Raw genomic sequence first — 14,828 nt, 5'->3', positions numbered from 1 at the left:
GAAGTTTTACTCTAAGTATCGGATTTATTTCTGCCTGTTAGCTTGGTAAGTGAAATTTGAATGGCCTCTAGTTTCTGTTAAGGTCTAGCATCAAAGGAATGTTTGTGGGAGAATGTGGGAGAGCTCTTTTCACCCAGTTCTAATGAGATTTAAGTTTGTTGGGAGTATGATGTTCATGTTGTTTGAATACTTAAAGAGAAATGTGTTGTTGATTGGAAGAAAGTGCTGTTTGGTGACCTTTCTTTGGGAATGGGGTGTTGTTTTCAGGGTTTGTAGTGTAATTTCATTGAAATCAGAGTTTCAATATTTCATGGATAGTTTGTCTGCTTTTTTGCAATGTGGAAATAATTTTGTTGTACTTAGAAAGAAGTTTCTTATATTTAATAGTTTACAGTATCGTTGGTATGATGGTATAAGTCTATTTATTGTGATGTGGCTGCAATATTGCTGATGTGATTCTTTTGGTGATGTTTCAGAACAGTTACAGGTACCTGTATTGTGCGAGGAATTTGCAAGTTTTTGTGATATGTTTGTCATTATACAGAAAATGTCTTTATAGGCATTTACAAGTTGAATATGGGGCGGTCGGGTAGCCAAGTGGTTAAAGCGTTCGCTCGTCACGCCAAAGACCCGGGTTCGACTCCCGACATGGGTACAATGTGTGAAGCTCATTTCTGGTGTCCCCCGCCGTGATATTGCTGGAATATTTCTAAAAGCGGCGTAAAACCATACTCACTCACTACAAGTTGAATATACATATGACAAGGCATACTGCGCATAACAACTTCCTTTGTGTTTGTACACCATGTTGAGGCTTGAATATTGGCCCTTCATCTGGTGGGTTTCATCCACAACATTTCAGGGTACTTGTTGGTGAAATGAATTTTTCAAACCCTAACGTCTGTCCGAAAACTTTGCCCGCACGATTTCTCTTAAACTATTCAGTGGATTCATCTCAAACTTAGTACATATAATCTGTGTCATATGGAGGAGTGCAGTCAAAAGAAAAATATTGTTTTGATTAATTTTCCATTTTTTAATGAATTTTTCAAACCCTAACCCTATCCTAGCTATTTAATTTGTAACTACTGACACACTAGGCAGGTTGGAGGGTATTAGTGAGCCACTCTCACTTTTGCACTTGTTTCACTTGTTTGAATTATTTTACAATGTCATATCAAGACATGTCGGTAGGATGAACTTGCAGGATCACACGAGCCTTTGGCTAAAGCCAAACACGGAACGCGGAACGCATTAAAACCCATGTACTCCTCATGATCCTGCTACAACTGAAAAATGTGTTCGTTATTTTTTTCAAAAGAAATCACAATGGATGTGTTTTTTCTCAATAATATTTCACAAAAATTAGATTTCTTCAATTTTTTTAATTCATACTTTTGAAATGTTTTCACATTAAATCATTATTTGGACATAAATTCATTATAATTCCTCTTCCAAGTTTTATTACATTTGAAAACATAAACATCCTATAATGTTTATGACCAATATCAACTTTTGTAACAGTTTTTAGAGACATCAGTGTATGTTTATAGTATGTTACAGGTTTATCATGTTTTACTGAGAAGCAAGTTATTATCATACAGCTAACAAATACACATACTGTTGGCCTCACCAGTCAAAACTGGTCTCCTTCAAAGCAATAAAACCAATGTCATAAATTAACCAACAATAATTAGGCATAATTTCTGCATTAATTTATGTCCCAGACGAATATTTATGGCTGTGATGACAGTGTGTCTTCGTGGTTTTATTGATTGAGATGTTTGTTCAGTTGGTCATTATTTATAATAAGTGGGAAGGCAGACAGTATTTTTGTCTGTCCCCTTTGACTTGATCCTAAGCCTCACATATTACAAACATGGAAAGCTTGTTTCGTCTGTCCGGGGTTGACTCGCAGTGTATTTTGAGCCAACAAGGTGACACTAGGGGGCAGTGTTATAATATGGGCGCACTTGCTGGTCGATGGTAAGTAGGCGGAAATCTTTATTAGTTCCTCAAACATGTGGTTATTTTCGTGTGAAAAAGTAGAAAAGGTTAAATTAATTTAATTTAGAAGAATTTTCAGATAATATTTGCTTTTATTTGCTGGGTGATGATGACTATTATTGTTCTTGTGATGATAATGCCATCAATGATGATAATGAAAATTATTACCAGTTGTCCCCTCCATTGGGTTGTCTAATACTGTGTTTATTATCATAATGGTGATTACAAAATTGATGATGATGATGATGATGATGATGATGATGATGATCCAGAAGATGAGTGGATAAATATTCAATCATTACAGTTATTGTTTTTTAATCAGTTTTTGTCATATGAATGAAGTCAAAATGGGGATATGATTATTTTTTGTTCCCTTCATGGACGCGACAGGCTTAATCAAATGTGCATCATAAGATCTCCAATTTTCACTGTATTGACATGAGTTCAAAAGAAAAATAATGGGCATATTTTCATCAGTCATTCATTGTCCCTGTGATTGACACTTCTCCATGATATTTCGGTCCTAGTGTTACATGAACCTTGCAATGTGTGGGTGATATTTCACAGAATGATGGAAGTTAATGGACTCAATTTCCCCTGATCTTTGATTTTAAGGTCAATGAAAATATCCCCCATTATGCCTTGGCCCATCCAATCTGTTGAAGTTAATGAATTTGGAAGTTTATAGCATGTAATCTGAAAGCAGTACATGGTTAAATTACACAGAATCACGGCGGAATTAACCCTCCATGGCTGTAGGAAAGTGGAGAAATCAGCAGTGTTATAGTGCATGCTAGGCTGACTGGGTGGGGTAGGGATGGTGGTGTGGGTGGGGTAGCGCAGTAGGTTTTTAAGGGTGAGGTAGAGGTGTTTGTGATGAAGAGTGGGGGATGAGATAGAGAATACTCTAGGGGTGGCAGTGTGGACATGTGGTGTGGTGTGGTGTGGTGTGGTGTGTTTTTTGGGGTTGTTTTTTTTTGGTTGGGGTGGGGGTGGGGGTGGGGAAGAGAGATAGAGGTATTAGTGAGGAAGGGGGTGAGGTAGTGATCAATAAGGAAAGGTGAAAACTCTTTACCAAAAGCACTAACAGCTTATTCAAATTTTTTGTGTGCGTTTATTTCACCTAACCTGCAAAACATTCAGAATATCACTTAAAAAATAATAAAAATTTTAAATATATTTTTTTTACTTAAAACATTATCTGTTAACCAAGTAATAACAAAAAGGGTTTTAGTATGATGATCATGATAAATCTTTCCCCATCACAGTCGCAACATATGCCCACAGCATTGTTGGGGTATAGAAGGTGAAGGAGTTTCTGTGACTAAATGTTCTCGTTTTGGAGAATCATTCATGTTTTTGATAGCTTTTAGCTGTCCTTCAAAATACATGCATGGGGTTTCTTTGAAGGCAGGAGAGTTTCATTGATACCGTTTTCTATTCACGGAAATGGATTACAGGCATGTGACAAGAACGGATCACAATATCATGCACATCCTTACAAATAATGCTAGGTTCTTCTTAAACATCACTATACGTATGATAAATGACACCTCTGTAATTACACTAAAGGTTAAACCACCATACAAGAACACAGATCGGATGTTTATGCAACAGTAGTCTGGAATCGTGAGTTTTTGTCCGAATTTTTACCTTAGTAACCAGACTCTAAGCACACAATGCCATTTGATGATGAGAAAATCCAACTTAATGCCTCATTTCCTCTAATTAAATGACAAACTTTGCCAATGCTACCCTGACAACAATTGATCAGTGCCATTTTTTTCCATGTTAATGTCTGTATGTCAGGAAGACCTTGTATCCGAAAATCAAGCCCCATGGCGCTCAGCTCGAGCGATGTTGCATGTTAAGTCGGTATAGGCTCAATCATATTATGTCTTGTAGAATTGTGCTATTACTGTTGGGTTGGTCATGGCTTCCGAAAAAAGTATTTTATCGATATTTCTCTAATGATTAAGTGAGGTTATTTCTCTTCATCGTCAATCAGACGGGAGGCGAATATTGATGGATGTGTTTTTGTCATTTTCTCTTTCTCGTTTTTTCTTGTTTAAATGTCAATGGCAGAGCTATCCCATTGAAGGACTAATCCTTGTGATAGTCCGACAGGGGCTTCTAACCTGCTTAAATGTCATTGTCTGGAAGCGGAGAATATATTACATCATTCTTGGCGATAATTTTGGAATAATTTATCTCGGTGAGAGAAAATCCAATACAAATCTAAACCAGTGTGAAGAATCGTTAATGGAGGCTTAGTGTCTGATTCACGAACAGAGTGGTTAGCTTGTGCTGATGGCTAGAATTTGTGATCGTCTGCCGAACATGTTTTGAGGCTTTTCCCAACCTTCACCTTGGTCAGAACCATCTTAGCACCCCAGTAAAAGTAAACAGATTTTGTGAATGGAGGCAGTCTGCATATTAGATAGTGCAAACGCTCAAATCAACCCAGGGAAGCAGGTAGGAAAGTTTTACTTGTTGAAAATCTTGTGTGTAATACACATGTGTTGCCATGTAGTTTGTTTGTTCAACAGTTCTTTCTAAGTTGTCTGTTTGTATTGGAACATAAACAAACAAAGGGCAGTGTGCCAGCTTGTCTATTTTTAGTTGTTTGTGCAAAGCAATGTTTTTTAGTCACTCCACAAGCTTTTATTATGAAGTGCATTCATTGTCTTTTGATAGTCTCCCTTATTGTTCCTAAAAAATTACATTTAATCTTCAAGAATGTTTTTACAGCTAGTATATTTTGATTTCTGTAATTGAATAATTTGAAAAAAAACGATGTTTCTATGTGCTTATGTATTATGTTTTTCATACTATACCTAGTACATACACGTGTTAGTATATTTGATAATTGCTGACCTTGAATAGTATATACACAAGAGTTCGTACTTGTCATGAAATCCTGGGAAATGGCTTTTAGGTTTGAGTTTCCCAGGCCTGAAATAGTTTGGGAATAAAAAATTGTTATTATAAGGTCATGGAACGTTGTGGAAAAATAATATTTTTATGGCAGCTATTTTTCCTGGTATATATCAGTGACAGGATATTAAACAAAATTCCACCATTTTGATCATTTTCATGTTATTCTGAGTTAACACATCCCAACTTTTGCTCTTTTGTTGTAATATTTATTAATATCTCATATGGTAAACTGGTATAATATCCTGGAAAAGTAATAGATATTTGTCAGGCTAGCAGTGTAGCAACCATGAGTTTGTGTTACTATATAGGCATGTCTTGTTGTAGGCTGTGTGTATGAATACCTGTTTCCATCTATTGTCAGATGCCATTCAGCTGCTTTAAATATCATAAAGAAAATAGGTCCAACTCTATTGAGTATGAATAGTTAGAGTAAGCACTATTCGCTGAATATTCCTTTGAAGGTACAATCTTAATAACCTTATTCTATCTGTTATTTATATAAGTGTACACAGCTATGTCCATGAATGTTTCTTCATCGGCAGAATGTTTGCCTTGACAGAAACACAATGTAAATGTTTTCTGCTGACTTTTCTGCAAACAATTTCTTTCTTTACCTACGCTTATTCTGTAGGTAAGTTGTATTTATTAATGTTAGCAATATTTAATTGGATGCACACAGGTAGGTTGATGTTTAAGTTTGACAGGACTCAAACAGGTGTCTAACAGGTGTCTTGAACGGTGTGGCGTTGCATTTATCATCACGAATAAGCAATAGTTTTACTGCAATAGTTTACAACAGGTTGAAAGAGGAGACTAGCTTAACTGACAACTAATAGCAACATATTCATCTAACTAAAACGACAAAAAATATTATCAGAAATGTCATTTTATTTATTCTAATTTTTCCACCTATCGACCAAGAAATACAAAGTCTAGCCTCTAAACTTTGAGTTTTTTCTTAAATCTTAAATGATATTCTGGACACTCCTAGGTAAATGTAGGTAGGTCCTGATGTGTATGTTTATAGATGACGTGAGTTTTACCGGCAACACGTGAGAGTGACAATGGTGCTGTGTGTGGGTGTTTTACTGGGTCAACACGTTTGCAGCATGCCTCGTCCCGGGTCATTGTGTTGAGGGTGGGAAAAGTGGGGACACAAAGCAATGGTAATCGTGTGTTGGGTGTTGTGACAGTCTAGGACAGTGTTGTAGGTAGCCAGAGAAGTGTCTGTAACCTGATCTCACGAACCTTTGTGTAAGTGTGCCAACTGATATTTTGTTAACATGGATTTAATGGAGTGTAATTTCATGGAAGGCTGAAAGGCATCGTCCATTTGATGTTTTGTGTGTGTTTTTTCCTTTAATTTTCTGCTATTAATGCCTTTAGCTTTTTTGGTGAACTGGCTTTTAAAAGTGTGTCTGTTTCAGCTTTAAGGAACAATATGGTTTTTTATCAATATGTTTAATATTTTATGTAATTTTGTGGTTAGTCAGTATCAAATTCTATGAATATATTTTCATTAAAGCTAAAACTTTATATAAAAAAGTATGAAATTCTATTAATATGTTTTCATTAAAGCTAAAAGTTTAAATACTTACAGTTTCTTTGACATGCATGTAAGGCTAAGGTATGTCACGTATTGTAAGAACTGAGAAGCTTCACTTAAAACTTGTCTTTAAACCCCAGACAAATGTTAATACACACTGTCAGGCAGTAGTGGTGAACCACAGGATTATTCATGTCACATTCTTTTTAAGAAAAAAAATCCACCTCTTTTATTTTCCTCCAGTGCAATATTTTTGTGAATATTCTATTGATTGTTTGAGATTGACATTTGTGGAATTTATTGATTTTTGTGTGGGGATGGACATGATTTGAATGCTTCAACAATCATCTGTTGCTACCACTGTGAATAATGGCAGCAGATAATGAATAGTATTTAGATGGGTTGCTGAGACTGAAAACAACCCTCTTTTGAAACCAGATTGATTGAAGTATTGACATCCCAGGTCACCCAGGTTATGTTTCTAGGTTTGTCAACACATACCCATGTTGCATCAGAGTTGTTTGTTTGTTTGTTTGTTTGTTGTTTGATACAGCACTCAGCAATATTCCAGCTATATGACGGCAGTCTGTAAATAATCGAGTCTGGACCAGACAATCCAGTGATTGACATCATGAGCATCAATCCACGCTATTGAGATACGATGACATGCACAAACCAAGTCAGCGAGCCTGACCACCCGATCCCATTAGTCGCCTCTTACGACAAGCATAGTCGCCTTTTACAGAAAGCATGGGTTGCTGAAGACCTATTCTACCCAGGGTCTTCATGGGTAGCATCAAAGTGGTAACTGTCTAAGACCTGTATCATGATATAACATTTATACTAAGTTTTCATAAAATAACTAGATCCACAGCAAGTGCTTTCATAAGTCATCATGGTGTAACATTTATGCAGACCGCCTCCATGGTCTAGTGGTAGAGCATCCGCCCGGAGAGTGGAAGGTCCGGGTTTGATCCCTGGCCGCGTCATACCAAAAGACGTTAAAAGATGGTACTTGTTGTTACCCTGTCTGGCGCTCGGCATTAAGGGACTAAAACAAGGACTGGTCGGCTCGGACTCAGTATACTGTGTGGGGTATTCATGTTAAACTGAGGAATGGTATCTCAGTGTGCTAGCACTATAAATCGGCATCAGTCCGGACTAGTGCAAGCAGCCACACACACACATACACGTGCATGCACGTCGCTATATATGTGGAATAATCTTGGACGCGACGTTAAACCCCATTTCACCTCACCTCACCTCACCTCACATTTATGCAAAATTTGTTATAATTATAGTACAACTAGTAATACATATTAGGATTCAGGAAAAATGCAGGTACAAAATATCAGTAGTTTCTGTTATAGCTTTTTGGATAGATGCTAGCCTAAGGTAATGAGAACCCATCTCCCGGACATACTCTCATGATATAACATTTATGCTAAGTTTTCATGAAATAATTAGATCTACAGCAAGTGCTTTTATAAGTTATCATGGTGTAACATTTATAAAAGCACTCGCTGTGGATCTAATTATTATATGAAAACTAAGTATAAATGTTATATCATGACACGTGCATCACTTTGGACAACCCTCTCTTATCAAGCTGACATACTGTGATATACCGTATTCGACGTAATAAGCGATATTTGCTAACATATTGGCTAGTGAGCAATCCAAAATTGGCACTCCTTCCGATTGATCAGTGTACACAAGACTTATTTATTCGCGTATTATACGCACTCGAGTGTTATATGCACCCTTAATTATGGGCTATTAAATTCTGAAAAAATATCTGTCGTATATAAACATTTCAGGCTGTCAGCATAAACCACGAAATTTATCTTTCAACTCTGTTTTTTCCCACCAAAATAATATTCTAACAAGAGCCCCCTATTTCTAATTTTGAGAGCCCCCTTGGCACTTATTATGTCAAATACGGTAACTAAAATAATGTCCGGGTTTAATTTTTGCATGAGATTTAGAGAGTTATCATGGTACAACATTTATACTAAGTTATCTTATAATAATTAGATCTACATCAAGTGCTTTTATGAGTTATCATGGTGTAATATTTATACACCATTTCATATAATTATAGTTTAGCAAGTAATAATTATCATCAGGTAAAATGCATATATAAAATATCAGTAGTTTCAGTTATAGCTTTTTAGATGGTTGTACCATGATAGAATAACCAACAAGGCTATAAGGAGTTACTGGTGATCTGTACCGAGTGAATGAATGTTATTAATCTCGAGCCTTGGCAAGGGACTGCACCACTTATTCACGAGGGACAAAAAAATCTGTAATTCTGAGTTCTGGGTAAGTTGTTCTGTATATTACTCACTGACATTTTAAGAGAGAAAATGAAGCAAGGACGTATAAAATGTCCACCCTACAGGGAAACTTCCTCGAAGGCAGCCTATTATTCAGATGACGTCTTGTAATCAATTTGTGACGTCATGAACAATGGATGGATGATGTTATTTTTCTCATCAGTGAAACACTGTGACGTCTTAACCCTTCAGTTGACCAATATTAGCATAGAGAATCGCTAAAATACATGTGTGCAAATATTGGAAAGTTGTCTACTCTTGTGGATAATATACACTCCATCCCAACTCCTAACTCCTATGCCTTGTGCAAGTCAAGCCAGCAGTATGGATGATCAGAAGATGTCTCCTTCCTGTACGGTTTTGTAAGTTTTGGCCCTGTACTATTTATTTACAAGTGTAATATCATGTTTCAGGGGGATTTTGTACATTCTTTATAATTAACTGACTCACAGCTCATACTTCAGGACCAGAAATAGAGCTTTTATTTTTGCTGTCCAATGTGGTATCTTAACACCTAAATTAAGGTGAAAAAACAAACTTGGAATAACTGAACTGCTTAATTTACTTCAGGCAAGATGAGAGCTAAGGCCGCATGTCTTATATATATCCAGAAATATGTTAAAATAGCATCTACAGAACGTTTTGCTTGATGTAAGTGGCTTGAAATTGATAGTAACCACAGCTTTGGTCAGTGAAGTATTTCAGATCATGGCAATTCAGAACAATGTCTTACGGCAGACATTCTAATTTGAAAAAAATCTGTGTAGGTGCCCAGTTCTGCTTTCAATATTGATCGGAGCAGGGCGCAAGAACACATTTGTGCATTTGGAGGCAAATTGGAGATGCGTAATTTCTTCCAAAGTTTTCTCGTTTGGTAAATTGTGAATGGACCTCTTCTCAAGGGCATCATTATCGGTTGTCTTATGTTTGGTGCTTTCTGTGGCTTCAGACAGGGAAGGTTAGATTCCTGCAGGATTGTCAGGTAGGAAAGTAGTGTTGTGTTACTTGCTGCAGTTGTAAAATGGTCTTGGAAATGCATCGTACATTTGAAAATCCTGAATACATGTTCAACACGTGTCAGAATCATATGTTGAGATGTGTTTTTGTACATTGTTTCCAGCATGTATTTGGTAGACAAGGTGCCCATGATAGCATTTCATTTTACTGTGTCTAAAACTAAGTGGTTCCTATATTCAATTCCATCAGTATATATTTACTTATTGATGAATGGCTTCTTGGTTTCTGGTGTTTATGAATGATTTAGTGATAGCATTGTCTTTTGAAAAATTGGTCTTGAAAACTTGGCAAAATGTCGAGCTTCTGCTCCGGCACCTGAGACCAGTCTAAACCAATTGACATCTTTCGGACTTGTAATGCCTTTTCTATTGAGTTACTATAATACAGTAACATTATGTGCCAGACCAGATTCCTACTCTTTGTCCTGGCTTTCTCAATTCCTTGGTTTGAAAAATTTCTTGTGAATAGTCCTGGTTGAGATAAAGAAGACATTTCTGATTATTTATTTGATTTGCCATCTGGGCAGATAAAGTGCAGCTTGCCTATTTTTTTACAGCTAAGTTTGAATTCAGTGGAATAAAAAAGCTTTTTGAATTTTGATTTCTGCTTTTCATTTTTTTACAGCCGGCAGAATCTGTAAATCGATGAATAATACAAGTATTGCCTTAAGAGCTTTTCTACAAGGGTAGCATACTAGCTCTCTGTAGAGCATAATTAAAGTTGTCATATTGCAGCCATGGACAAAAAGGCGCATGTTTTACAGAACATAGAGAAGTGGAGGGTGGAAATGTGGTTGGTCGTTCTTCAGTTGTAAATATGGCACTCTAATGCTCGAATCCAAACTGTGTTTTCAGAATAGAAAGGATGGAGAGTTATGGGGTTGTTTGATCCAAAACGTGTCAGTGATTGATATAAAATATTCATGGTGTGGACTTGTGGCTGGTGTTTGTTTAGCATTTGTGTGGAGTGATGGATTGAGGGATGTTGGAATATCCAACTGATGTGATCACAGTTGGGATATGACAGCTTATTGAAGTGAAATGTAAAATGTGTTTAGCTTGATGATTCATATTCAAGTGGTATGTATTCATTTGAAGTAGAATCTTTGTGGTTTCTGTGGTAGTGATGATGTACCAGCAGCTGCAGTGGAATCTGTGGCGTTACAGCAGAGTTGCAGGGTCGATGCTGTCTGTACATGGTATAATGATATCAAAGATAAATATTGAAATGATTTTTGTTTTCAGGTGAAGGACAGGAAGTTGAAGTCCCCTCCTCCAAAAGTCCATGACCCCCATGAACTCCTGCTCACAGACATTCGGTCTATGCCCAAATTGAGGCCCATCAGAGATGGTCGCCTCGTTGGTGAGTCTGACAAGACATCCCCAGGTACTGTCCCCTTCCTTGCTTCTACAGAACAGCCTGGTGCCAACTCTTGTAGACTAATATACACTGACTATGTAATAAATCTCAGACTTGAGACCAGTTTGTTTTCTATTTGTATGGACAATTCTTTAACTGTTACCTCTTGGTATATTGACAAAAACAATCAGCCTTTTGAAAATCTGTGAAATAAGAAATTGATTCTGAACCATTTTGCATATTTTGATAACTGTTAATATATAAACAAGTATCAATTTTGGCCGTACTTTAAAGTAGTTACAAGATATGGCGCCATGCTGTAGCCTCAGAATATTTGCAAGTCATGTACTTATTTCTTCTACATTTATCAATTTGTAATTTATAAATATATACAAAAAATAAACTAACATCTGAAAAGTGATTCATAACTACTGTTTAATTTTTTAGTTTTTATTTGAGTAATGTTCTTTTAAGATGAAAAAAAAAACCAAATCAGATCTACAGCTCGTGTTTATGAAGGTATGATTATGATCTTTGTGAGATAATCATGACTAGTACATGACTTGTAGTTTCAGAAACTGTGCTGGAAATTATAAAGGTAAAACAGTAAAAATCAATTTCGAGACATCAAGTCTTAAAAAAACCATCTGTTATCAGCCACATTAATAAAGCACAGTTTCTACAAGGCAATAGTTGTTTTGTGACGAATGTGTTTTTTTTTACTGACATTGAGGTAAGATGTATGTCAGTCTTGTACCATCCTCTGCAATCAGGGCTATTTTCACCTCTTCTGTGTCTCATAACACCCTTGATCCACGTGACAAATTTGTTATCCTGTCCAGCTTTTATGTTTCAACTGATTGGATAATCCGAATAAGTTTCATGTTGCCAGGCAACCATTAATATTTGTCATTGGGTCCAGGAATGAGAACATATTGTTGCAGATAGCCCTGATTCTTGAAGATGCAGTATCTCTGAGTTTTGTAGTATACTAGCTTGTGTTGCAACATCTTCCTCCATTTCCAAGTTTATGCACCGTGTGACCTCATGTCAACTGTCACTTCAGCTGCTGTGATGCACTTTGTGTTTCTGTAGTGTGCCATAGATTTAGAGTTCATCTGGAAACTGAGATCCACAATTAGTAGTTAATTTCATTTAAGTGCTTTTTATAGTTCAAGTTCATAGTCAATTACAGCTTATTTGAAAGACTTGTTTTTACCAGTTTTTACTAGTTTTCCCAGTAGGCAAACCAATTTCTTTCTTAGATCAAAGAGGGGATAAATTGATTTTTTATTAGACTCTTGTTGTCGCTTATTAAATAAACAGTTGTTTTTATAACTTAAGGTCCAGGCTTAGCACTGTTAAATTGACTTGTGAACATGGATACAGGATCTGCGTTTTAGTCATATTTGTGTTGGTCACAATATCTTTTGTAGGATCTTAAGGACACATCAGCTGAATTGTATGCTGTGGTGCCCTGATTTCCAATAATTTTACATTCTTAATTTTAACTGCCAAATTCTTCAGCCTATCTGAATGGGTCTGTCATCTAAGTAAAAGTAATAAGAGAGCAATGTTTCTAGGTAGCCTTTTTAACATAATAATGTTTTATGTAAGGGACTTAAGATATCATTGGCAGCATTGAATTTGCTAGATTTAATGTTTCTATCAAAATCATGTTAATGATATCAGAAAGAAAGTCCATAAAAAAAAGATTTGCTGTTTAGTTTACATTATTATGTGTTAATCATTTTAACTGAAAGAAAGTTAATTTCAGAAATTTGAACTTTAGGAAGGTTTTAAAACATTCAGTAGACAAGTAGGTCATGTTGTTTTTATTTAATAAAGCCTATTGTTTATTGGCAAACATTTTGAAGACAGAATGTAGAATAATCCTGTCCACATGTGAACAATCTGCTCTCACCACCCTCACCCTCGCCATCCCATCTAGGTTTATGATGATTTCCTAACAATATCAGAATTTATAAAATTTGAGAAAAAACACGCTTCATGCTTTGGATTTCAGAATACCCACCGAGTCCCATGAGTCACTACAACATGAGATATTTTTTTTGAGTGTTATAATACTATAAATAGCAATTTCTATCTGTATCACAATGTTAAGGTGGCAAAGTACAAATTCATGCGTGTTTTGTGCCGAAAGATGTTTGATTTGTCTGATGTACAGAAATCCTGCATCTGTTCGGCCATAAACTGGTTAACTGCTGATGATTAACGAAAAACAATACGACCTTGAAACTGCCAAAGATACCCTTGTTAACAGTGGCATTTGATCAGGATGATGTGGCAACACTTTCATATCGCTTTTTGAGACTGCTGATATTTCAATATGGTTGATACTTTTACCTTTGTAAAGAAAATGAAAGATTTGAATGTCAAATATGGAAGTGAAATCCAACAATCTGCTGTAGGGTTAAACCTCATGGATGGACTCTTTCAAGATTTGAAGTAAATGTTGTTTATCTATTATCTACATTTCTGATGTAAATAGGGCTGGTCGGGTAGCTTAGTGGATAAAGCGTTCGCTCATCACGCCGAAGACCCGGGTTCGATTCCAGACGTGGGTACAATGTGTGAAGCCCATTTCTGGTGTCCCCCGCCTTGATATTTTTGGAATATTGCTAAAAGCAGCGTAAAATCCAACTCACTCCCTCTGATGTAAATTATAAATAAACAGACTTCCGTGTACCTCCATTTAATACGGGGCGGTCGGGTAGCCTAGTGGTTAAAGCGTTCGCTCGTCACACCAAAGACCCGGGTTCGATTCCCTAAAAGCGGCGTAAAACCAAACTCACTCACTCACTAACTCAATTTAATACTGCTTTTAAAGACTTTAAAAGCCCATAAATAAGCTTGACAAAAGTATTTTGGAAACCTGTATTCGTGGTCATGGGTTGTAAGAGATTTTTGTAAGACACAGAATACTTTTTCCGTCACTGCTTCAAAACGCAAATTCATTTCTGTGAAAATAGATGGCTAAGAATTTACATTTTAATGCAAAAACAGAATATTTTCTTGCATATTTTTTGGAATAATTTATTCCTTCCCCTGAATATTAAATGAATCGTCTCTAATGCCCTCTAAACTATGTGCGGGGGAACAGGTGGCCCCATCGTCTAAGGCGCCGTGATTCGCTCTGCAGAATTGGTCCCTTGGGCATGCCAGAAACGTATGATTCTGGGTTTAAATCCCGGTTTGCCTGATTAAGTTTCTAGGTTTTTCAGCACCTTACCTGTGCTTGTGGGTTTAACTGAGATGGTAAGCGTCTGAGACCTGCATCACTTCAGGCTTTCCTATCACATTAAGCTGACATACCGCGATATAACTATAATACTGTTAAAAGTGGCATTAAACCCGACTCACTCACTCTAAACTATGTGCAAGCAGTTATTTCCACCTTTCCGTGTTTAAACCCAACATTTTGCCTTTGTCAACAAATATGTGACACATTTCTCGCAAACATGGCATGCATGGAGGCTATCAGTTATTGATGCTATTGTCCTGCCAACATAAATTACATCATAAACCGAGTCCTTCTCTCCAATCATCATCCCCTTTGCAACCTCTGGCCTTTTGTTTCTGTCAAACTGAGCAAT

General features: G+C 36.5%; 1 protein-coding gene across 7 annotated transcripts in view; it reads left to right on the top strand.

Moving 5' to 3' along the window:
* The window catches only part of LOC139454064 (protein spire homolog 1-like), a 130,603-nt gene that overhangs the window by 92,254 nt on the left and 23,521 nt on the right, over positions 1-14,828 (top strand). For 6 of the 7 annotated variants that reach the window (XM_071235561.1, XM_071235563.1, XM_071235562.1 and 3 more), the window contains one exon: positions 11,097-11,238. In XM_071235561.1, coding sequence (XP_071091662.1) covers positions 11,097-11,238 — 142 coding nt within the window. The remainder of the gene's footprint in view (positions 1-11,096; positions 11,239-14,828) is intronic. The other variant, XM_071235560.1, reaches the window with a different exon arrangement.

The sequence above is a fragment of the Haliotis cracherodii genome, unplaced genomic scaffold (assembly GCF_022045235.1).
Source record: "Haliotis cracherodii isolate W230 unplaced genomic scaffold, xgHalCrac1.p SCAF_10, whole genome shotgun sequence".
NCBI classification, from domain to species: domain Eukaryota; kingdom Metazoa; phylum Mollusca; class Gastropoda; order Lepetellida; family Haliotidae; genus Haliotis; species Haliotis cracherodii.
This window is presented reverse-complemented; position numbering and strand designations above follow the sequence as displayed.